Source organism: Macrosteles quadrilineatus, unplaced genomic scaffold (genome assembly GCF_028750875.1).
Source record: "Macrosteles quadrilineatus isolate MER2022 unplaced genomic scaffold, UCM_ALF_1.0 Scaffold_1__1_contigs__length_201487025, whole genome shotgun sequence".
NCBI lineage: Eukaryota > Metazoa > Arthropoda > Insecta > Hemiptera > Cicadellidae > Macrosteles > Macrosteles quadrilineatus.
In genome coordinates, this window is record NW_026542594.1 from 145,511,058 (window position 1) to 145,536,177 (window position 25,120).

A 25,120-nucleotide genomic window follows, 5' to 3' on the forward strand; every position below is an offset into this window, starting at 1 on the left:
TAGTAATTGCAGATGCAACTAAGAACTCTGTTCACAAAAATAAAATTCTGATGAATACCTACAAGTTGTAAAACTAGCAGTACTATTTTCGTAGTTGTCTACATGTAGCTGTTCTTAATTGGTTCTAATAGTCTAGTCTTAAGATGATTAATACATTATTCAGTGATTTATGTAAAATGCATATAATTAGTACATTTTAATTCAGTAACTTTTAAATATTGTCACATTTTACATTTTAATGTAAAATGTGACAATATTTATCAGTTACTGTTTTATACATGAGTATTAAAGTAGACTAATTATTTGCAGAATAATGTTAGGTCATCAATAACAATCCTGATAACTGATTATTGAAGTGAAAATTGAAGGTATAATGGTTTAATATAATTTCACAATCTACAACTTTGTTAAAAGCAATGGCATTTAATAACATGCAGATGCAACAGATAAATATTATGACAAAAATACATAACTCTACATAAATATAAATATGACTTTTTTGAAGTTTAAATGTACACCAAACGACATCACATTCTTCATAGACAGGAGATAGTGTGCTATAATTTCAGGAATCTACATAGTTGGTCATTTATAGCGTTCAGAGCAAATAGTTTATCATCAAAGGCTCTATGATCATCAAAATAGTTTCCCCAGTTGAAGCGAAGAGCTGGTAGCTTCTTTCGACAAGCTGTAGCAGATTTCTTGTTAGATGAACGTGATTGTTCAGATTTTTTAAAACTTGATGGACCCAGTTTGTCATTTTTCTTCATACTTTTGACAATATATTTGTACGTGTCTTGAACTTTGGGAGTGTTCATTATCACCTACAAACGACAACAAGGTTTATTAGATTATTAATATTATAGCTTATAATTTAGTAGGCCTACACTAAAAATTCCAAAAGGTTAAAATTGCATACTTTCTACATTCAAGTGTTTTCCATTAGGGGTTTTTTTTTGTCCTAGGACGCTAGGCACGAGCCTGGGATTGTTTTTCACATTACTTCAGGCTAGACCTAGGGGTTGCGGCATTATCACTTAGATAAAATCCATTGGTGACTTGGCGGGGATCGAACCCGGGACCTCAGGGACTGAAGTCCCGCGCTCTAACCACTACACCAGCTCGCTCCCCTTCCATTAGGGGTCGGAGGTAGGAGAATAATAGGTCATGTAATGTATTTAATGATGTACTTGATCAATTAGTTATATATTGATAAAGTAGTAGATCCTAGTTAATATTGAGTTCTTTTGCAAAGTAAAAAATAAACTAGTAAATCATAAAAATTCTCCTGTCGCAGCAAACCTGCAGGATAAGCGAATTTCCATTTGCCTGATTTGATTTTAAATTAAATCTATATCAATCAATAACATTAGGTTCAATGATTACCTATGGTTTGCTGCTACAAGGAGGGTATTAAAGTGTTTTTAGTAAAATATTAATGGCTTAGTATAAAATAAATAAATTTTGAACAAAATACATCCATAAACAGCAAACTACAACAGTTAACTATATTCTACATAAGAATAAAAAGGGAATTTTGAATTAAAAATTTTTTGAATTTTCTCCGTAACCAATAACCGTTTAAAAACACTTCAATATACTAATTTATTTGTTTTTTAAGCTCTTCAAAATGGTTTAGAGAGAAACTGGGAAATTTTTTGTTTTAAGGGTCAAAAATAAGAAATCCAATTTTTGCCCCATAAATCCACCCAGTTACTATGGTCCAACCACGCTCGTCTGTAAACTCGTTAGAATAAACGTAGGTTTACGCGTTAGTACCAAATTTCATCGAAATCGGATCGTTTTTGCTTGAGCTAACGGACATCTATATATATATATATATATATATATATATATATATGTATATTATTTTGATCGGGTGTTTTTGGCTTCTGGGGTCATCTATGTAAAAAAGTAAATCGGTACTGGGTCTCACTATGAGACCTACGGTAATAGCTTATACCCTATACGGGAAATTCACTAATATAACAATAGGCCTGCATCAATAAATCACAGCAACCAATGATTTTCAATTCAAAGAAACATAGCTAAACATACCGGTAACTTAAAAACAATATTCATATAGGACTACACAAGCTTGAATAAATATTTGACTTAAAACTTGGCTAAATGAAAAAAATGAATTCATTAATGGCATTTAATTTAATACAAACTTTAGAACCGCCATCATGTAACTTGACATTACTTCCTACAGTATCCAGTCAAATAACCAGAGATGGTTGGACCGGAAAACTTCTGAAAATGTTCAGGAACAATATACTCCCGATCGTCAGGACGAGATTACATTTGATTCAGGATTTTCTCCGGGTTAAAATAAATAATTTCAATTTAAGATAGAATTTTATTTTATTTTAAAAATAATTCAGCCAACCCTTTCCCCAACAGTTAATCATTGTTTGGTGATCTACAAAGACTACTCACTTTAGCTTTTGTAGGATCCTGAGCAAACAGCCAAATCACAGTACATGCTTTGCAGAATACAGTGGACGTCTTTTCTGTCTTAAAACGCATCATCAAATCAAAAACATGGAATATCCCATTAACTTCTTTAGTTTCCTGAAATTAAAAGTCACAAGATTAAGAAGTTAAAGTATAATATTATCTGTAGTGTTGAAATACAACAGCCGTTATGGCATTGCAAAATAGATATTTCATTATTATTATTGAAAGTGGCATTTTTGGGGGTAAAACAGTGCAAGAAGAGTTAGTAAGAAGAGTAGCCAGAGTTGTTTGAGGAGAAAGGGGTGTTGTTTTTGAATGGTGAATTAAATCTTTTGACAATCACCAAGGTATACATTCTATAGGGAGAATTTTGTTTAAAGACTTCAAAATACTTAACTCATAAAAAAAAAATCATGGCTCCAGCACCTTTAACAAAACCATAAGTTTTAAGATCTGCCAGAAGATCATTGTTTTCACCAAACCTCCTAAAAATGTTTGTGGACCCAAAAACTCCTGACTGACCAACAATAATTTAACCAATTAACATCACAGATTATATCCCTTTGAAATCCAGAGGTACAAAACTTGTGAAATCAACCAACAACACAAAACCTTCTCTAGCTCTATCACAAAAGAAAATTATAGCGTCTGTACCCAGGATGTACGGCCTAACCACCAATAGCCTCAGACCCAGGACGAATTGCCACAGACAAGATGTATTGGATACAAAGATAAACTAGTACTACAGACATATTAGGGGTAGACATGCCCAGAGCCGTAACAATCCCAATTTTAATAAGTGCTACACAAAATAATAGTAAAATTCCTGAATCCTCAATGTAACCAGTAATTACTGAGAATATGGGAATTATTATCATTTGTTCAAAAAATCCAGAAACTCCCAAACGTATAGTAACACCTTTCATCCTTGCAATAAATTCCTGACCACCATTAGGCCTGAAAAGCTCTCTTCCTTGGTTGAAAATAATGTCAGTGACAGTGAAATATCCTAATTTTTTTGTGTATTTAGTGTAAGTTTTTGTGTTTCTTGTGCCAGTTTGGACTCATCCACTCAGGTAAGCCTGTTATCCTTAAAAAATCCTAAAACCTAGGCCCTTGTGCTCTATGTTACATCCTTTACCTCGAACAAAATTATTTGTTTTCTTTCACACTCTACAATATGGTTGTAATGAAAATTGGACATTTTTACGTGTTCAGGGTAAAACTTTTAAGCATTTCAAAATCCCATAACACCTTGTTTCTATGACCCGATCTTAATGGTTCGCGAACACATTCAAGTGTATGTTCACTGACATATACAAATACAGTCTTGCCAGTCAGGATATATTTGAATAGCTTGAAGATGGAGAAAACACTGTTAGCATCTACACTGGCCTACGTAAGGTCTTCTATTGTTTCAGCCTTGACCTCATCCTCAGGAAACTGGAACTGTTCAGATTCCAAAGCTTGCAAGGATTGACATGGTTTGCAAGTTAACTCATTTGTTGGGTCAGTTGAATATGTGATCCAGTCAGATGGTATATTCTTCAGAACATTAGAGGTTTGCCTTACTGCACATTCTGGTGCACACCGAGAACTTGAGCAAAGTGGTTTGCTGCTTGCTGCTTGTATCATCCAGCAAAAATATTTAATAAGTTAAATTAAGGTTGTTCATCCCAATCATCAATCAATTTTGTCATTGAATTTCTGATTTCACCATCCCTAAATCCCTTCCTTTACACAAGTAAAGGAAAAGATGACATATCAGCACTCGTAAGTCTCCTACAGTATGTTAGTTTCATTTGAACTCATGGAATTACAATTGATGTCAAACTTATGAGGGATGACTCTGTTGACACTTTGCAAGAAATTAAGCAGTGACATTGCCAGCAGTCACACGAGATTTACGGCATGTGAAACAACATACAATACATTTACTGTGGTTTAATGTGCTGATAAGCACTATGGAGCAATTGTACATCGGGTGTTGGTTTTGCAGAAAAAGGATATTCGAGTTATGGCTCGCTTGGGATGGAAGAATTGTAAAAGAGCTTTTCATTAGGTGAAATGAAAGTTGTCATTAGGACATTCCCAAAGCCATCAATCATCATGCATGTGTTTCATCTTGCCACTGCATAGCATCAAAACACATCAAAGTAGACTCCCTAACACAGAGGCTTAACTTTTCAATTACCTCTCCAGTTCTGAAAGCAGTTCATCAATGGCTCTGCATTATCAATTTTACAATGTGGAAGAACACATTAACTGTTGTTATCTGAAGGAATTAGAAATTGAAGAACATTTTAATTTAACCAATTTTGTACATTTCATAAGATTATCTTTTTTTATTGTAAGCATCCACCATTTTGACCTTTAAAAAAGGTTGTAAAACAATTCATCTATGACTCTTTAACGGGTAACTGAGTTGTCTTAAGCTTTACACAGTATGTTTCTTTTAAAGGGAAACAAAACTTAGCCTCTTAGTTTATTATATTGAAGATGAGATTACATAATAAATGTTACCTTCCAAACGACCTCTGCAGTGACAGGAGCTCGGTACAAATTAAGAAGAATGGATAATATAAGTTCTACACAAGTATCTACACCAAAGGCTCTGTTTGTCTGATGCTCCAGAATGTCATATAGGATTTTAACTGCTCCATTCTTCACAAAGTATTCACACTGGTCAGCAGACAGTACAGTGATTTTATCTGAAAACAACACAACACGAGTAATGAAAGGGATTGATGAATCATTCAAGAAACAGAACTAAGAATAAAATTGTAATTTAGATTGTTGAGATTTTAAACTAAAAGGTTGAACTAGAAATTAATACAAAATCGTAGGTAAAATCTGATTATAGTTATCTAAATGTTTTGACCTAATAATTATTATAGCCAGAAACTTGTAGACTTTAAGAATTACATCACAAGCCATCGGTTTGACGAGGTTAAATAAAAACAACCAAAACAAACCTACTAGTTCTACTAGTCCAAAAGACTTTGATTCCAGACCAGACACACACAGAGTCCAAGGTGACAAAATTTTTTAGCTATTAATTAATGAACTTCACCTGTGTAGTGAATATTATCGTTGAAAGTATAATCATTCAAATTAAAATTCACTTTATTGTCACATAAAACATTTGTACATAGCAAAGCTAATAAACTGGTGACATTGTTAATTCAATCTTAACCTAAAAATGCAATTACAGAACATTTTTGTCTAAATTTAAAACTACTGTTTTTAGAGAAACGAAAGTTACATAATCACAATACTGCTTAATTTTGTAAAAAGTCACTTAAAGAGTAAAATACTTGGTTTTAAAGATAATGATTTAGTGTATTCTTAAAACTTTTTAAACAGATTTGGCTTTTAAAGGTAGATTATTTAAAACTTCACACCCATTTAACTGGAACCTTTTTCATAGATTGTTAAGTTTCATAAATGCTGCTATCCACAGAGAAGAAATAAACCATTAATCTAGTTTACAAATCAGTTTTATCTCTCAACACAAGAATTTGGAAACAAGCCGAGTTTAGTTCATTGCCAAGTATTGTTATGTATGTATTAATGTTGCCATCAAGATCATGTTTATAAATTAAGAATAACATTGGGCCAAGGATTGAACCCTGGGGAACACCAACTGAAATTGTTGCCAATCTGATTGAAATTTTAATGAATCTCTTTCTAAATTACAAGTCTTTACCTATGCTTATTTAAGTACGAACAAAACCAAGAAATTACAGTACATGAGAAGTTATATTTTTTACTTTTCTAATAGAATCACATGCAATACACAATCAAAAAGCCTTGGATAGATCACAGAAAATACCAGATACCCTCTGTGATTCATCCAAGGCTCCCAAGATATGCTCTACTAATTCAGTAATTGCCAATGAAGTATTACTTCCAGACCCATATTGACTGCTGGAAATAAAAGATTTAATTAAAAAAAAATTTAAATTTGTTTACAAACTATTATTTTAAAAACCTTAGACAAAAATCTTAAGTATTGACACTGGTCAATAATTATCTGGGTTATTGACTTCACCTTTTTTTAATTTGTTTTAATACTGCATATTTCATCTGGTCAGGGAAGATTCCCTCAGTTAGAGATTAATTGACTAATTCACAAATAGGTTTGGCAATTATATCTACATTGTCCTTTATGAGGTCTACTGTAATTCCATCTCATCCAACTGACTTCTTATTTTTAAGTGAACGTATGACATCTTTAAATTCTTCAGTTGTTACACCAACACCACTAAAACAAACCCCTGTCAAGAAAACCAAGAGCATCTTCAACACAAGGCAGAGTATTTACTGAATTGGATGATTGTAAACATTTAATATTTAAAATGTTAGCAATTTCATACCTTGTTGTTAACAAAAAATTTTTTTGGAAAATTGAGACATGTTACATTGTTGTCAAGTTCCGTTTTTCTTTTTACAATATTCCGTGCTGCTTTGGATTTGTCTGTAGCACTGCTTGTTTTAAGCTAGTTACTTAATAATTATTATTATCAGGTGAGAGGTTCCTTTGTTTGTAGGCTATATTAAGTTTAGGTTCCTTATAATACATTGCAACTTAGCTTCAGAATCTTTGCTTGAGCATTACTATTACTACAAGAATTTTCTCAATTCAAAAATTATACATTGCTCACAATTATATACATTATATGTATTGTAAGTTGACTGTAAGTTTACTTTTATTATCAGGACTGTTATTAGCGGTGGTAATGTAGTTTCACTATCAAACCCAATTATACGCCAACAAGCAAGCATCAGTTCCCTCTGGCAGTACTCTAAAATAAAGTAATTTAAAGCATAATCTATTAAAACCTACATTTATTCAAAGGTCTTCTCCTATTGTTCATACTTACCAATATTAAACAATGTGTTTTGAAGTTCGGCAACAGAATACTTGCGGTGATTTGATAGGAATCTCAAATATCGTTGACCCCGAGTGGAGATGGTCTGACTTTTATCAACTGATGCGTCAGCAACTGAAGGTTTCGGTTGGGTTGGTTGTGGTATAGTAATGGCTTTTCTTACTAGGTATCCTCGCCACAAAGCCTATAAATAATCATGTTTTCAAAGTATGAATCTTTATATGTAAAAATTCGGTGTTATGTCCTGTTAGGCCTATAAGAAATTAGCCCAATGGATGGTGTGAACCTACATACATATTAATCATAAAAAAAATAAGGGACCTTGAAAAAGTACTGGAAATTGAATCTAAAAGAGATAATGTAATTTGTTAAGACTTTATGTGAGAATTTTTATAGGAATTTAGTTGTATTTATATTGTAACTTATTGGTTGGTGTTTAATGTAAAATGATTGTCTTACAAAAATATTGGTCAAAAATTTCTTTAAAAACCAGAAGATGTATAATGTTGTTATTTTATTTCTTAGCTGAATTTTTATTTTCAGAAATTACATTCAAAAAAAGATAACAATCATGTCTTTGATTTCTCAGATAATTTGTTTGAATTATAACCAAATTACAGTACACTCTCGATTAACGTTTTTGGGACCGAGGCTACCTCAGTAACCGAGAATTTCGGATGACACGGGGATCTCTTAAATGCTGAAGTTAGGGGTTACAATACATTAGGAAGTTTAATACTTGCAAGATAATTTTAAAGTTTTAGTAATACATAGCCAATGAAAAATTATCAATTAATTGGTAGTTTTGTAAATTTTTTAAAAATATGGTAGTGTTATTAAAATTACACTAAGCCAACACCCTGCATTATTAAGTAATAATGTAATTATTGTTTTCAGACAAAAAAAAAACAAATATATATATATATTTAGGCTTAAAAAACCTCGGATAACCCGAGGGTTCAGATAACCGGGGCTCGGATAATCGAGAGTACACTGTAACTAAAAAAATGCAATCACAAGATGTCAATGCCTACTTACTAGCTTTGGCTGTAATCAATGAATATATTACAAACCTGTATCTTTATGGCTGCTGAATATTCCCTGGCACCGACAGAGTTGTCAATCAAGGATCTTAACATTCTTCTTTCTCTAAATCTTCGTTGAATATTGATTGTTGTCTCTTTCAGCATTATGAAATGGTGTCTATGAGATTTTGCCAAATTCCTAGCCCTAAAAAGTCTTTGGAGGGCAATTGTTGCATTCTTCAAAGCAACAAATTCTTGTCGTTGATGTCTCATAACAAGCAAAGCTCGAAACTTTCTTTGAATTGTTAGCGTTGCAGATCTCATAGCAAGGAAATTATCTCTTTGGGATTCACCTTGTTTTACAGCCTTGTATTTTTTTTGTAAGATGAGTGCAGCAGCTTTAATTTGAAGAAATTCTTGTCTGACACGTTTAGCAATCAAAAAGGCTCTAAATCGAATCTGAATTATAATAGCTGCATTTCTAATTGCAAGGAAGTTTTTCCTGTCGCTCTTTGCTATTTTGAGACTTCTATATCTTCTTTGAATATTGATTGCATTTGCCTTCATTGCAAGGAAACGATTTCTTTCAGTTTTAGCAAGCAGGTGCAGCCTGTACCTTCTTTGAATCGTAACAGCAGCATTTTTGACTTTAAGGAAACACTCTCTTTGTAATTTTGATTCTTTTTTTGCTCTGATTATATTTTGCATTTTAACTGCTGCACCCTTAGTCAGAAGAAAGTGTTTTCTTTCTTTCTTAGCAAGTTGGAGGGATCTAAATCTTCTCTGGATTTTTATAGCTGCAAGTTTAATGGACATGAATTCTTCTCTTTGATGTTTGACTAGTTTGTGACATCGGTATTTTCTTTGTATAAATAAAGCTGCTGCTTTCAATGTGAGAAACTCTTGTCTTTGTTGTCTCATGAGTCGCAGTTGCCTAAATTTCCTTTGGATTTTGACAGTTGCAGTTTTCAAAGCAATGAAATGTTCTCGTAGCATTTTGGTTTCTTTGTTCAGCCTGAATCTTCTTTGGATGTTTACAACTGATGTTTTCAGTTCACCAAAATACTGTCTCTGACGTTTAGCAAGCATAAAAGCTCTGAACCTTCTCTGAACAGTAATTGTAGCACTTTTAACAGCTAAGAACTGGTTCCTTGCAAGTTTTGCTTTTTTGTTAGATAAATATATATTTTTTATTATGTTTGCTGCAGTTTTCATTTGTAGAAAGTCTTGTCTTTGTTGTTTAGCAAGACGCCTTGACCTGAACCTCCTTTGAATTGTAAGAGTTGCTGCTTTCATTGAAAGGAATTCATTTCTAAGGTTTTCAGTTAGTCTTTTGGATTTAAAGTTTTTCTGGATAACTATTACAGCGGTCTTCAATTTAATAAACTCCTGTCGTTGACGTTTAGCTATTATATATGCTCTAAACCTTCTCTGTATTTTAACAGCAGCACTCCTCATTTTTATGAAATGGTTTCTTTTTTGTTTTGCTTCTTTATTTGCCCTAAACCTTCTTTGAACTTTAATTATTGTGGTTTTGGTTAAACGATAGTTTTGACGTTGCTTCTTGGCAATCTGTAAATTTCTGTATGATCTCTGGATTGTAATGGTTGCTCTCTTAAGTGTAACAAATTCTTCTCTTTGCTGTTTTGCTAATCTGTATGCTCGGTACTTTCTTTGAATTACAATTGCTGAAGATTTTGTTTTGATATAAACTTGTCTCTGTTGGTTAGCAAGCTGGTGGTTGCGGAATTTTTTTTGTATTGTTGTAACTGCCGACTTCAAGGCCAAAAATGATTCCCTATCGTGTCTAGCTAGTACGCTTGCTCTATACCATCTTTGTATCAGGATTGCAGCTGATTTTCTTGCAAGAGATTCTTTCTTAAGACATTTCATCAAAAGTTGTGATCTGAATTTCCTTTGCAATGTGATGACTGCAGCTTTCAATGTGAGAAAACTTCTCCTTTGTATTTGGGCCAGCTTGTTGGCTCTGATTTTTCTTTGAATTACGACTGCTGCAGCCCTAATTGCTAAAAACTGATTTTTTTGATAAGCCATGAGCTTGTTTGCCCTAAATCTTCTTTGGAGTATAATTGCAGCTCTCTTCTGCTTGAGAAATTGATCTCTTTGATGCTTTGTAAGTAAATAGCCTCTGAATCTCATTTGTAAAACACTAGTAGCTTTTATCACAGAAAGAAATTGTTCTCTGCACCTTTTAGTTTCAATTTTTTCTCTAAATTTCCTTTGAACACTTACTACAGCTGCTTTAAGTACATGAAACTCCTTTCTTTGTTTTTTTGCTACCAAGTAGGATCGATACTTCCTTTGAATGAAAACAGTTGCGGTTTTCATTTTAAGATATTCTTGTTTTAGAACCTTTGCACATTTGTAGGCTCTGAATTGTTGTTGAATCACAATTGCAGCTGCTCTTTTCTTCTTAAAATCATCTCTTTGCTTTTTGGAAATAAGAAAAGCTCTGAATATTCTCTGAATTGTGATTGCTGATCTCCTCATGATTAAAAATGTATTTCTGATTTTCCTGGCCAGTTTATTTGCCCTATAACGTCTTTGAATCTTGATTGCTGCTGCTTTGATAGCAAGAAATTCCTGTCTTTGTTGATAGCCAAATTTAATCAATCTGAATCGTCTTTGTATAATAACAGAAGCTGCTCTGATTTTCAAAAAGTTACGTCTCTCTTCATGCTCAGATCCAAGTTGTTTTAATTTGTAATTTCTAAAAGCTCTTTTTATCGTAGTGGCTGCCTTTTTAGCTGCTATGTAATTGCTCCTATCTTTGAATACCTTTTTTTTGTTTCTGTACCATCTCTGAATAGTTGTAGCAGCCTTAAATTTCTTTTTCCTGTCACTTATTTCTTTTTTCTTCCTATATATCCTTTGAAGGCAAACTGCTGCTGCTCTCAACTGCACAAAACGTTCTCTTGTCTCCAGTCCTATCTTTAATTCCTCATCACTTAGTGCATTAGCTCGCTTTATGTTCCTATACCACCTCTGTATTTTGATTGCAGAGCTCCTCATTTTGAGGAAATTCTTGCGGTCCTTACGCAGCTGTTTTGTTTCCAGCCACTTGGTTACAATCAGTACCACTGCACGCTTTTGGAATATACTTCGCAAATGCCACAAAAATGAAAGCGTTTTTTCCATGTGACCATCAGAAATATCTTTGGGAATCACATCCGACGGTAAATCATATCCAGCTTTCTTCAGTGCTGAAAATGCAACCTCAGCGTTATACTTCTTTTGTAAATTAGATACAGCAGGAACACGTAGCTTGGAACAGAGAGAGTTGTCACTGACTAAGTTCTCAGCAAGTCTCGTTAATCTGACCCCATCTCTCAGGTCTGTTATACTGCTCAGTGAAAAATCAAACTCGTCAATGTAGGTCTGGCAGTGAGACACTTCATATCCTCTCAGTCGGAGAATCCTGGTTATATCTCCTGCATTGCCGACAAAATCCTTATTGAAATCAAGTAGAATTTCTTTGCTTGACTGAAACAAACCACAATTACCCATCAATTTTGTTAAAATCATGAAAATGTGTTAATTTATCAACTAATACAATGGAAACTCCATCAGAAGACCCTAGATAACCAGTCACCCTTGATAAGTGTCATAATAAAATACTCTTGAATTCATATTACCCCTACCTAATCACAATAAGATGTGCAAACCTCTATTAAAATAAAGAGGTTAATATCACCTTTTTAATAATCACCATGAAAGACCTGTTATCAAGGTTCTACCATGAATTATCTTACTTGCGCCCAACAACAGATAGACCATCAACTTAATAATTTTTCAAGTTTGTTTGGTTTTTACTAGTTATGTGTTGGTTGAAATTTGTATTGGTTCGGTTTTGGTTAAGTTGCTGTTTCACCGGTTGTCGTTTTTTGGTTTAAGTAGATAAAGCTACCACACACTCAATATTTCAGCCTGGTCCATACTAATGACCACTTTATTTGTTTAAAGTTTATTGTCTGTAGGCGAGACAATTGTCTTTGCCAATTGTCATCACGTGTTTGCGGAATTGTTGTAAGCCTGTCAAGTTGAATGAGACCATTGAGTATACACGTACTAGAGTAGCCACTCAATAGAGGTTATCGTTACCTGAACAAAGCTGTTCCAGAGTAGTATCAGCGGCCTGAACTACTCCACCTCGGGCTTGTCATTAAGGCAGATTGGTTTTTTTTATTATTGCTTTCATTGTAGGTTGTAAAATAATTTTTGTTGATGAAATTAGTTTGTTTGTTTATAGTTTTGTTGTTTTATAATACATTTTTAATACTAAATGGTTAAAAGGTCCTCAGAGGCGCACTGCACTACCAACAGACCACCGCGATCCAAGCGTCAGCGGCCCGAACTAAGTAGTCAAAATTGCTAACAACTAATAGCATTATGTAACAACTCTTATACGTATATACTCAATGACAAGACCCTGTTTACACATGGCCAACAATTGCCTAGGCATTTGACAGTGAACTAGGGTACTACTGCCTATTTTCTCACCAGATTTATTTCATTCTAGATTTATATTATCATGTGTTAATTGTTATTGTTTACTACTAGTTGATTTGTACTAATTAAAAACTTATACTTAAAATATTCTATCGTGATAAATTCTGATTTTCATGGGTTTAATACAAATTTATATTAAAATCTTGTATTGCATTTTATCTTAGAAATTTGGATTTTCCTAATGGTGATAGCCTAATACTAATGAAAGCATATACAAACTTGGGAATATTCTTTATAACCAAACTAATGATATGCATACAATTTATTTATAATACATTTTAATGGGATACACCATTATACATAGTATAAACTAAGGGGTGCGTCATAAAAAGGTTTGGGAACCCCTGCTCTAGGAGCTTCCCTGCCATATTGAACATAAAAGATTTCTGTATGATGATGTGGTCTTCACAATCTACTTTACTCTTGCTGATCTACAGGGAAACTTGAGCTACTACCTTCAGAACCTCAATCGGCATCACACCAGGACTTGGGGCCTTGTGACAGCTCATAAAACCAAAAGCTCTTTCCAGCTCATATTCATTTAACAAGGGAATATGTTCAGTGGCTACTTAAATGACATATTGTGGACTAACCTCGTAGGTTAAAAACAGAGTATCCACAATGTTTTCGAATTATGGGGAGTTCAATTTTGGAGCCACTGATTTCAAGGTACCCAGATGTCGCTTAAACTATTCATTAACCCATAACCCCAACGATTTTTGAGGTTTTCTGTAAGCTCTTTCCCTTTTGAGGATTTATTTCTTAAAGTGGTGCCCTTGAGCTCACAGGACAGACGTAAAAACAAAAGACATCATGTATCTCCCTGGCACAAAAAAACTTGAAAATCTCTGCAATCACCAAAATATTACTGCCTTCTGTAGTCACGGCAAAATGAATACGGCATGAACACGGCATAGCAATCGCAATCAATAAACCAAAACCGATATTTTCCATCAATTCTCATATTGTTTTTACTAACAATCAGTAAAACTTGCAACGGACTGTGAAAACCAACCACATCACTAGTATTCACTTTTGCCAGTGCTATCCAACCTAAGTTGGAAACAAGTTTAAAATTGGCTTTCCACTTAGCCAGCCTTGCTGTGGCTGTTTTAGGTCTGATAATTAAGAATCTTTCCTTTTTAATAAGTGGATAAAAATATTTCCTACATTTAATACTTTTTAAATAGCATTCAGTTTATGTATCATGTAACACATCAGCAGTTTTAAAAGGCTGAGTTTTTCTTACCTTTAGTGAGACAAACTTTTACCTTTAGTTTTGAATCTTTCTTGAAAAGACAAGGGTCGTGAAGAATCAGCTTTTTTCTTTTAACCAAGTCAAGTAAGTATACAATCACCAAGAACTTGTAAACAGTAAACTTCTTCATTTCATCCTATGAAAAAATTCATATGAAAATTAAATTGTTTACAATAACAAGTCAATAAGAGATTAGGATGTTCAATAGCCTAACTTTTTTTAAATGGTCAGTAAAATTATATTTTAAGTATAAAATAAACAGAAACACAGTTTATCTCAACTCAGTCAAAAATATTTGCTCTCCGTGATTTGCTAAAAATTAAATAATTTTATTACCGTATAATCAAATAATGTACAGCTTGCTACAATAATGGATGAAAACATGCACAATCACTTTGACATAACAGATTTAATATGATAACATCAACAATTTCTTAAAATTACAAAGCCTAATGGTAATCATCAACCAACTGTGAGACTACCATTACAATTCCAAAAAGAGTCCTAATAACTTGGAACCCAACTCCAAGGAAAGTACAGACCCTTCAACGATGTAGGCCTACAGGTGCATTCCTACAAGGAAGACACACCATAAGACCATGCCGAGAGGCCTAAACTTGTAAAAGATGAAGCCCGCACAACAAACACCAAGCTCTAAAAAACAAGGGATGGGCCCATCAATCAAGAAGGGATATCAGAAAGGACAGGAAAAAAAAAATCAGGCAGATAGACCCGCTCCCAGGAAAAAGACAACAGTACCCAAAGACAAATCAGAATCAAGACAAGGAAATTTCACCTATCACCCCCCCCCCCCCTTCAGAACTATAAAGCAGGGGGGAAAGATGGCTCAGGCTACCCTGGGGAAATCTAGAGAAGAGATGTTAAGGGAGTAAGCAAAATTAAGAAAGGAAAAATACTTGTGGAACTAGGCTCTTGAACAAGCAACCTAGAGAAGTTTAGCAAAGCTTTAGAATATGCTCTTGGGGAGGAGACATCTGTTCTAAGTTTAGTAAGGAAGCTCAATGTACAGATTAAGGATATCATACTTCCAGGAACTAAAAGATACCCCGCTGCAGCAAACCTGCTGACTTAGCGAATTTCCATTTGCCTGGATTGGTTTTCAATTAATCTATTAAATTGACATTTATGTTTAACGAGTACCTAGGTTAGCTGCTACAGGGAAACTAATAAAGTGTGTTTTTATATAAATAGCTTAGTATGAAATAATTAAATCCACCAAGTTTGATCCAAATATATCCATAAACAAGCCAACAACAACATATTATAATATTCTCCATAAGAATAACATGGGAATTTTAAATTAAACATTTTTTGAATTTTCACCGTAACCTGTTACCGTACAAAAACACTTTGATATACTAAATTATTTGTTTTTTTGAGCTCTTTAAAAAGGTCTGGAGAAAAAGTTATAAATTTTGTGTTTTAAGGATAAAAAATGAGAAAAACCCGTTTTTACCCCATAAAAACCCCCGTTAAACCCCGTTCCCATGGTCCGATCATGATGGTTCGCGAACTCTTCAAGTTTATCCCGCCTTACAGCTTCAAACCAAATTTTATCAAAATCGGACAAGAATTACTCTTAAGTTATTGTGCGGATGGACACACACACACACACACACACATATATATATATATAGAATATAGATATATGTATACATATATAAAAATTTGAACGAATGGTGTTTTTGGCCTCTGGGGACATCAAAATGAAAAAGTAAATCGGTCCCGGGCCTAGGTCTTACCATGAGACCTACGGTAATAGCTACTTCCCTATAGGGAAATTCGCTAAAAGCAACCTTTAGGGTTTAAAGAGGGCACTAAGAAATTCCACCTATCGCCCATCCAGGACTGAAACGCAGATGACTCAGGCTACCCTGGGGAAAACAATCCTTGTGATACATAGAGAAGGGAAGTTAAGGGAGTAAAAAATATGAAGAAAAGATAAATACTTGTAGAACTACAAGGTGTCTACTACATTCTGGATAAAAAATTCATGGGCAATTCCCGTACATTTAAGGAAACTTTGCCGTAACCTTTGTTGGTGTCATCAGGCCTACCGAATAATTTTTCTGATTTGTCAAATTGTATTAATCTTGTTATTAACTGTAGTTGTACCAGAGAGAAAAGTAAATAATAATAGATAAGAGTTAAAAATTTCAAAATAGAAATTCATTGAAAGTAAACAAGCATAGGCCTACCTATACTTCAGGTAAAGCTTTTATAGTGTAACAGAGAAACGCAATCATTGTCTCCTGCGATAGCGACAAATATCTCCATCGGTCACGTAAACTTCATAACACAGCTTATCCGATCCAGGCGGATTAATTTGGCATGATTCGTCCTGGCACAACGTTAGGCTCTCGACTACTTTTGAAAAGAAAATCTTTAATGCACATTGTTACTCAGTTCTTCGTACAAAATCGAGGTATGGTAAGCAGCTACCAATAAGCAATAAGCACAGAGTAAGATTATTGTATTTTCATTTGCAAAGTTAATATTGACACATAGCAATCATTAGTTGTTTATCTAGGCTCAATTACATTTTCTTAATTTTATTTAATATATTTTACAGCTCTTTCAAGAATCAAAATACCCAGGCCTAGACCTAATTATTTAGGAGGGCCTATATAAACTGGGTAACAAACAATGAGGTTATAATGGCAGCAAAGTCACTATCATCATTCTAGTTCATTAGATTTAGATTGCTTAAAGCATACAACTCAATAAATAAATATATGGGAAACAAAAAACATTGAAACCTGAATAGCCAACAATATAAGACAAAGATACAGAAAATGCAATGACATAATTTTAAACCAAGCAGGCCTACATAGTGAAAAAACATTAATGCAAACAACAATGCTTGTGGTTTTGTCAATTGAAAGATAAAATATCCATAAAAAAGGGGTTAACTTACAAAATAAGACTGTAGATTATTTACATGTTTAATATGAAACCATAAACAGTTTTATGGCACTAGGCAATGGCCGCGGCAAATTGAATCTTCAAGCCGAAAGTACAAGTAAGAAGTGAAATTTAACAGCCATTATAAAGCTATTAGTTTCACGATAAAATAGTTTTGGGATCTTATAATAATTCCTCATAATACAATCTCATAATAAGCCCTAGTAATAAAAAAAGAAGTTGTAAAGGAATAAAAGTGATACAACTTTTATGAGCTAGCTAACTGAGTCAACAGTTCTTGGAAGTACTTGACTTGACACTTGATTGTCGTGATAAAATATTAATGGGTTTGAGATTGCTAATGGGATTTTTATTGCATAATTACTCAAGTAATAAATTATGAAAATGTAATCAAACATCTGATAAACCTTTTATGTGCTCCTAACCAACTAGCGATCAATAAAATTATGGCCCATTAAAAATTTAAGGACATAGTCTGGCATTTAAGGACAATTCCCGTACATTTCATGGCCATTAAAAAATTAAGTACAATTCCCGGTTTTCCCGGATTTCCCGGTTGGTAGACACCCTGAACTAGACCCTTGAACAAGCAACCTAGAAGTTTAGCAAAGCTTTAAAATCTGCTCTTGGGGAGGAGGCATCAGTTCTGTGTTTAGTAAGGATGATGAAGGAGCTAAAAGAAAGCAACCTTTAGGGATCAAAGAGGGCACGCAAAGCAGCCAGAACAAAAAGAGTTGTATGCCAAAGACCCACTGAAAGGTGGAAAAGTCTATGGGACAACAAAGAGAAAGGACGATGGAATCATCATTTGATACTCATCATAAGGCCCTGGCTAGAGAGGAAACATGAAAACATGAATTTTTACTTCACCTAGGCTTTTACACGACATGGGTCATTCTGGATTTACCTTAACAGGAAACAGAAGCTAGAAGATGGTATCTTTAGTATTGTAAAGTAGACATAGCGACAATATTAAGAACAATAGGATAGAGGTCAAAGGTCCAATTATACAAAATGTCAAACCCTGGAGACGAGACGATGAGGACGACAACGCAGTCTACGTTATACTTCAGGTACGTGCACATCGTATTTCAACTTACTGTATAATTTCCGTAGGCCAATGTACAATCATTTAGTAAGTGTGGCATGTTTATAGACAATGTCGAGCATGTTATCTCCTGATGCAGTAAATTAACAACAGAGCATCAGCAATTGGAGATAGAATTAGGCCAGAATATCAACACTTGAAATCTGGTAAGTCATGATGGAAAGCGAGGCCAGCTGGAGTCTGATAGGCAGCAAGAATCATGGAAGAGAAAATGGATGAACTTAAAAACATTAAAACCTACCTGAGAACTTGAAGTCCTACTGAGATGATCCCATGGTCAGAGAAAGGACAGGAAAATGAGGGGTTGTTTTTAGTGGATCGCCAGGAGCGAGGTGGGAAGGCATTCTCACATACCCTTAGGGTGCAAACCCCTTAGGCTTAATTTTTTCCCTCTCAAAAAAAAACAACTTACGATTGCAGTGACTTTTGCGAGCTCGACAACAAATGGATATTATTAGTAATAATTTAAAATGTTCCTGTCATAAAAATTCACGTACAATATTGTGAAATATTCTTCAAGCTTAAATACATAGGCTACATGTACAGCATGAATATTGAACTATGAAATAAAGTTACCTCGAATTGAGGCAGCATGAGATAAGGTATAGTGGGGTGAGAATGCTTCTGACGAAGGTAATCATCATTGAGTACATATCTGCGGATGAAGTCACGAAGACCAGTCTGGTCAGAGTGGCACTTTAGTTGGATGTTGCACTGATACACCACCTCCAGGCTCAATCTCAGCCACAGTGGGTTGTAGTTCATCAACAAACTGATTATCTTATCTTGGAGACCTATAATCAACAGTAAATTGTTAATTAAATTGACTTTGACCAGATTAACAATTGAGTTCAATATATTTTAATTTAACTAATAATTGCTACATTATGGTTTGAAAATGATATTGCAAGCTTAGAATCTCAAGTTCTAAAAACATGACAAAACTCTCTCTTCCCTAGATGAAAATGCTGTCACATTCTAATGAGTTGTGTTGCTTGTGACAGTTTGGACTCCCTCCCATTCAGGTAAATCTGCAATCCTTAATAAATCATTGTTACATGATTGGTAAGGTTTCTTACAAAGGAGCTGATTGTGTTATCAACATTTCATTCCCATTTCAAATTAAAATTTATAGAATAAAGAATTGCATTTGCTTGAAAAACTAAAATAACTATAAAACGTTAAAAACAACAAAAATTAGAGGGAAACAATTTTTAACAGATTTTGTAGAACCTACCGAGATCTGCATGAAGCTGTCTGTCAGAGCGTATACTGATGATATTCCTGTCCACTGCTATTTTGACTTTGCTCAACACAGTTGCCACTTCAGTCGATGTCAGAATGTTGAATGCAGTTGCTCGCAAAGCGTTTAGTCGGTGTAGAGTGCTGTGTTCTGTTTGGTCTCTGTCTAGTTGTAGTTCACTTGGAGGTTTCAGCATTCGGTCAGTCCACTGAATCAACTCTACTTCTTGTTCTTTCAGCCATTTATTGTTAAAATACAAACCTCTGTAAAAAGTTTAATGTTGAAATAACTTGACCATTCCACCGTAATCCACAAGTAACTATTGCGACACAAAAGGAATCAAATATGAATGTAACTGCAAAGTTGTCAAAAAACAAGGTTTTGAGATGAAAAGCACTAAGCAGGCTTACCTTTATACAGGATGAGCTTCCCTTTATACACCTACCTAAACATAATAAATCCTCTCCTAGATTCTAATGCAAAAATATCTACTAACAATAATTTGAAAAACAAAGTGTTTTTATTAAAAAGCTTAAAACCCTTTCATTTGGTGCATTAGTCAGGTTTCCAAACAAATTCAAACAGACCTTTGTTAACACAGTAGTACCAAATTAATGTACCTACAACACGCATATATTTACTATAAATACTTAATTGACAGCTACTTCCTTGAAGCAAATACCCAAAAAGCAAATAGTTAAGCTTCACAAACTGTGACAAAAATAAAAAAAAATAAAAATGTGCCTTAAACATTAATATAGGACAACACTTTCATCAAATAAATGTATTACAGGCTATACTTGAGCCAGATTTGGATGATTACTTCAGATTTGTTTACCTTTTTTTAACCAAGTGCTGGGCTTGAGTTGAATCAAACTGCAACACAGCTATTAAGCTTGTTGTACACCCCCTACTTCCCATTGAGGTGAGAGATTTTCAATTACAACATGAACATACTCACCCCTTGGCAAATGGGTTGAGAGAGGTGGCGGCTAGATAAGGATCTGGAGTGGTAAAGTCAACTGGAGATGTGGAAATGTCTTCCTCACTCTGACTACTAGTGGATACTAGCTTTAGTTTCCTCACAGTAGGCACCCAGTCCGCAACTGTACATGCATATCATTACATTATACACATCCATTAGTTAAAAAAAAATATTGGAAATCAACAATTGTTGTTAGGAATTCAACCTATGCCAAGTAAATCTTCAATAGTAATTATTGGTAAGATAGTAAAATAATAATTACCACCTTTACTTTAACTACCATAACATTTGTGCAATCTGTGTCATCCCATTACAGTAAACTCCCGATTATCAGTGGGATTGACTGGCGTGAATACCGCGGGTAATCAATCGACGTTCGCGGATAAGCCGCAAAATTGCCAATAATGGTTAAACAAAGGTCGAAGGCACTAAAAAACAACACACAAGTGCTCTAATAGCTATTTACATTACAAGTGTAGTAAGAGCATTATTACATCACACAGCTGAATGTTGTGCAACGAGCATAGTTCACCTAAGTGATGTAAACACGCTCTTGCGTAACGTGTAACGTACAAGATTTTACCTGACCCGTCAATATGCAGGGGGTTACGTACAATATTTTTCATTATCCATTTCACTAATCTTCTAACAGTAACGTTCTTTTACAAACAAAAGCTAGGTTAGGAAAATACTTTAAAGCATAACAATAACATTCAAGCGCACAGCTGATTTCTAGCGTTGAACGTCGCTGGCTCCATAGAGGTATATTTTATTAAGTGTGCTCTATGCTACACCCTTAACCTCTTCTAGGTAATGATTATCATAGTAAATAATACATTACCCTTTAAACTGTTTCTTTTCCTCATTGACATGGCCGACCGAGATAATGGTCTGAGCTTCTCTGATTGATTATTTTTCCTATCCCCTGAAATAAAAATAGTTATTTTTCTATAACATTAAATTTAAAGCTTTTAATGCTTAAATAAAAATAACGATGAGACACACAAGCAAATAGCACAATATGTTAACAGAATTCAAAATATATAAAGGCTTACAATCTTCGCAATCCTGTTAATTGAGCACTACGGCCGTTTCTTACAAAAATGAAAGAAATAAAAATGAAAAAAGTAATTGGGATCTTCCTTGATTTTTCAAAGGCATTCGACAGTGTGACTCATGATAAGCTGCTTGATGTTCTTTCTAGTTTGAATATTGATAATAAGGAGCACAAGGGGTTTTCTTCTTATTTAACAAATCGGCAACAATGTGTCCAAATTCAACATAAATTCAATTATCCCAATAGTAAATACACTTATACTCAAAACTATTATTCTGATTATAAAAAGAAAAAACACGGGGTTCCTCAGGGATCTATCCTAGGCCCTCTATTATTCCTTTGTTAAGTGAGAGGATTGCCAAGAGCTATAAATGCAGGAGGTTCTGTATGCCTGTATGCTGATGATACATCATAGTTACAGAGGAATCCCAGGAAGAAATATAGCTTAAAACATTTTTAAATCTTGTATCAGTCAGTGAATTTTCAAACAGTAAAAATCATTTAATTAATTTTAAAAAAATCAATACATACCAGTCAGTGAGCTAACTGGTAATTTTCTAGAAGATGAGGGTGTTGACAACCGTTTAATCTTTAGATCTTGAGAAATCTTCATTATTTTTGGAGGTGATGCTTTCATGTTTTGCACAAGTGAACTCCGTTTGTTTTTCCTTGATGGTACGAGGAAGACTTCCTTTGAAGTGCTATCAGGGTTTTTAATGTCAGTTTTGCAGTTTTTATCTGAACTTAAAGACGTAGCAGACTTTATCAGTAAGCTTCTTTTGTCTTTCAGTTGATAACTATCACCTGTATCTGATACTGAATTAGGTAAACTCAATTTCGTTCTTGTAGGCCTACATCTGGCAGGAGTAAAAGAAGCTGAAATCTTAAGCTTTGGACCATTTTCAGTTTTTATCTTCTCATCAGTTTTCTCGTGGCTGAATTGAGGGGGGGAGATAATCCACTTTGCAGCAGTTTTAAGGTCAGTTGATATGTTAGAATCCATATTATCAGGAAGTACAGCACCTATTGAAAAAGAGTTGATAGTATCTTCTTCATGCTCAGTCTTTTGTTTAAAACCACTTTCTGTTTCATTTAATGGGAGGTTTTTCCTACTCAAGTCAAAATTAGAGCTTACAATTTGTTTCTTCATGTGTCTATGCTCAAATTCTTCCAGCCCATTAATGTTTAGGCCTAAGTTTAAGTTTTTAGAACTGTTGCTATTACTAAAACTGTTACTGTCTAAATTTGAAAATTTTTGTTCATAACTTTCAAGGGCTTCAACACAATTTAAAGTAGATAAAGTAGACCTCACCATTGCAGAGGTATATGTTTTGTTCAGATTATTGGAAAGCTTCTGAAGAGTACTAACAGGAGAACTTGACACGATACTGACATTAGATCTTCCAAACTCTTCATCTAGGTGTATTAAACTATCTTTGGTCCGAGTCATGTCTTTTGATACAGGATTTGAATAGTCATTGTTTTGAGGTGTTTCCAAGTATGTGTTTTTGTGAGGTTTTTCATATATTTCAGAAAATTTATCAATATCATAAACGTCATCCCAATTCACAAATATATCTTCAGTTTTCACTTCAGCCTGTTCTATTCCTGATTTTCTTCCAAATAACTCAAGAGATTTTCTTTCTTCCAAACTGTCAAAAAACTTTTCAGAACTTGCCACACTTTCTAATGACCTTTTTCCTTCTTTCTTACAGTCTGCTATTTGATCATAAAGCTGTAATTGATGAGAAGAAGCAATGTTCAGGGAAGAAGGAGCATCTAAGTAATTAAGAGTCATCGAAGGCTGTACAGTAAAAGTCGTAGCAATGCAATCAGATTCACCCACTTGGAACTCTTCATTTTCGTCATAAGTCACATGTTCTACTTTCACTTGATTAAAAAGCTTGGATGCTGCTTTCTCAATACTATCGTTGTGGATACTTGGACTTGCTAGTAATTCAAATTCTCGTTTCTCATTTTCAACATCTATGAGATTAGATATTTGTTTATTTCTAAGAGAGTAAGTTGATCTCCGTGATGATGAAACAGGTTCAATGACTTCATATGTACCTCGCCTTGGAGTGGAAGGTCCAAGTTGAGGTATATTAAAATGCTGAGGAGTAAGCACAGTCTTGCCCTGAACACCTGGTTTATATGTCTCACTATGAATTTTTTCAACTGGATCATTTTCACTAATGTCTATTTGAGTAAATGTTCTGTTTTGGCTTAACTTTTTCGTTTCAAAGATAATTACATTTTCATTTTGAATACACGGTTCCTTCAATGTTTGTTTATTACATTTACCAATATATGTAACTTCATTTTCTTTGTTTTCTGATTTAGTTTTGGTTACAGGAGGTTTCTTCACAACTTCTTGCTTTGATGAGATATTTTGTTTTTTTGTTAAAACGCCTCGGGATCTTAAATTGCGTTTTGATACCTACAAACAAATAAATTAAACATATAGAAAACAGATATTATAGTTACATATCAAATGAAAGTACTGTAAAAATAAAAATTATAACTAAGAATATTTAAATAAGCCAATACTGTAGACCCTACTTAGGAAGTTCGTTCTTTTTAAGTTAGGCCTATATTTTATTTTTAATTTATCAAAATTACTTGTTCAAGGTCTTACTTGGAAGTATCAGACATTTTATGGTAAAGAAAAACAAAGTGACAAAAAAACTTTTCATCATACTGTCCAGAAAATAGCCGTTTTTAGTTCTCTATATTGTCTGCAAAATTCTAATAGGGAACAGAAAAACATATGATAAGTTTTTCAGTTCGCTAACCTTTATTAGTACATTACATCCATTTTATTAGTACATTATGGAAACACTGCTAATCACAATCACACGATATTTTAAGTTATGTTTGTAAACAACAGAAATGTAAACATTGATGACGATTTTGTATAACCTCAAATTATGTGGTCTATTTTTGTAACGATTAGAAGGTTATTCCCACAGTACTGTGTGATGAAAATAGTTGATCGTCCCACGGAGCAAAAGTGTCTTTTTGGTACTTTATCGTATTTCCAAGCTCAGCTGCGCCTCACTTGTAAAACACGATTGCATACCAAAAAGAGCCACTTTCGCTCCTAGTGATGAACAATTTTACTTTATAATAGTAGGGGTGAAGTTAGGTTTTTAGTCGACATTACCATGCAATGGAGGAAAGTGGTTGACACCATTATAAGATTTGGACTGGTGTTTTCAATATAATTTTAAAAGAGTTTCAACTAAAATGTTACTTACAAAATTTCTTAGGATGTTACATCAATTGTCAATGTCAACATATTTTCAAATAATTTTCAAATATAAGATAGGTACTCTAAGCCCTCAAAAAACCTATGAGTAATTTAATTTTTATAATGAAAATTGTAGGGTAAGCATGTGATCTAAAGCAGTGTTTACACTGGAGTTAGGAACACGGGTTTGCAACTAATGTTCCTTAAAACCAAGAAACACTTCTTTTTGAACAGAAACATTTTTATGTTCTGAAAAAAGTTTTTTAGTGTTTACAATAGAAATTTTGTTTCCCGTCAGAAGTCGGTAAAGATCAAAGAGTGTTCCAAACATGAGGAAACAAAGGTTCCAATGAAATC

The 25,120-nt window shown here is 33.9% G+C and overlaps 1 protein-coding gene across 3 annotated transcripts in view; it reads right to left on the bottom strand.

Moving 5' to 3' along the window:
* Positions 1-403: 403 nt before the first annotated feature.
* The window catches only part of LOC128986583 (protein abnormal spindle), a 72,199-nt gene continuing 47,482 nt past the window's right edge, over positions 404-25,120 (bottom strand). For all 3 annotated transcript variants that reach the window (XM_054407030.1, XM_054407038.1, XM_054407023.1), the window contains exons 5-15: positions 22,042-23,950; positions 21,295-21,378; positions 20,430-20,574; positions 19,463-19,731; positions 18,802-19,019; positions 14,185-14,307; positions 8,432-11,887; positions 7,350-7,542; positions 4,987-5,174; positions 2,443-2,577; positions 404-824 (exon numbers count right to left, since the gene is read on the bottom strand). In XM_054407030.1, coding sequence (XP_054263005.1) covers positions 558-824; positions 2,443-2,577; positions 4,987-5,174; positions 7,350-7,542; positions 8,432-11,887; positions 14,185-14,307; positions 18,802-19,019; positions 19,463-19,731; positions 20,430-20,574; positions 21,295-21,378; positions 22,042-23,950 — 6,987 coding nt within the window. In that variant the 3' untranslated portion in view covers positions 404-557. The remainder of the gene's footprint in view (positions 825-2,442; positions 2,578-4,986; positions 5,175-7,349; positions 7,543-8,431; positions 11,888-14,184; positions 14,308-18,801; positions 19,020-19,462; positions 19,732-20,429; positions 20,575-21,294; positions 21,379-22,041; positions 23,951-25,120) is intronic.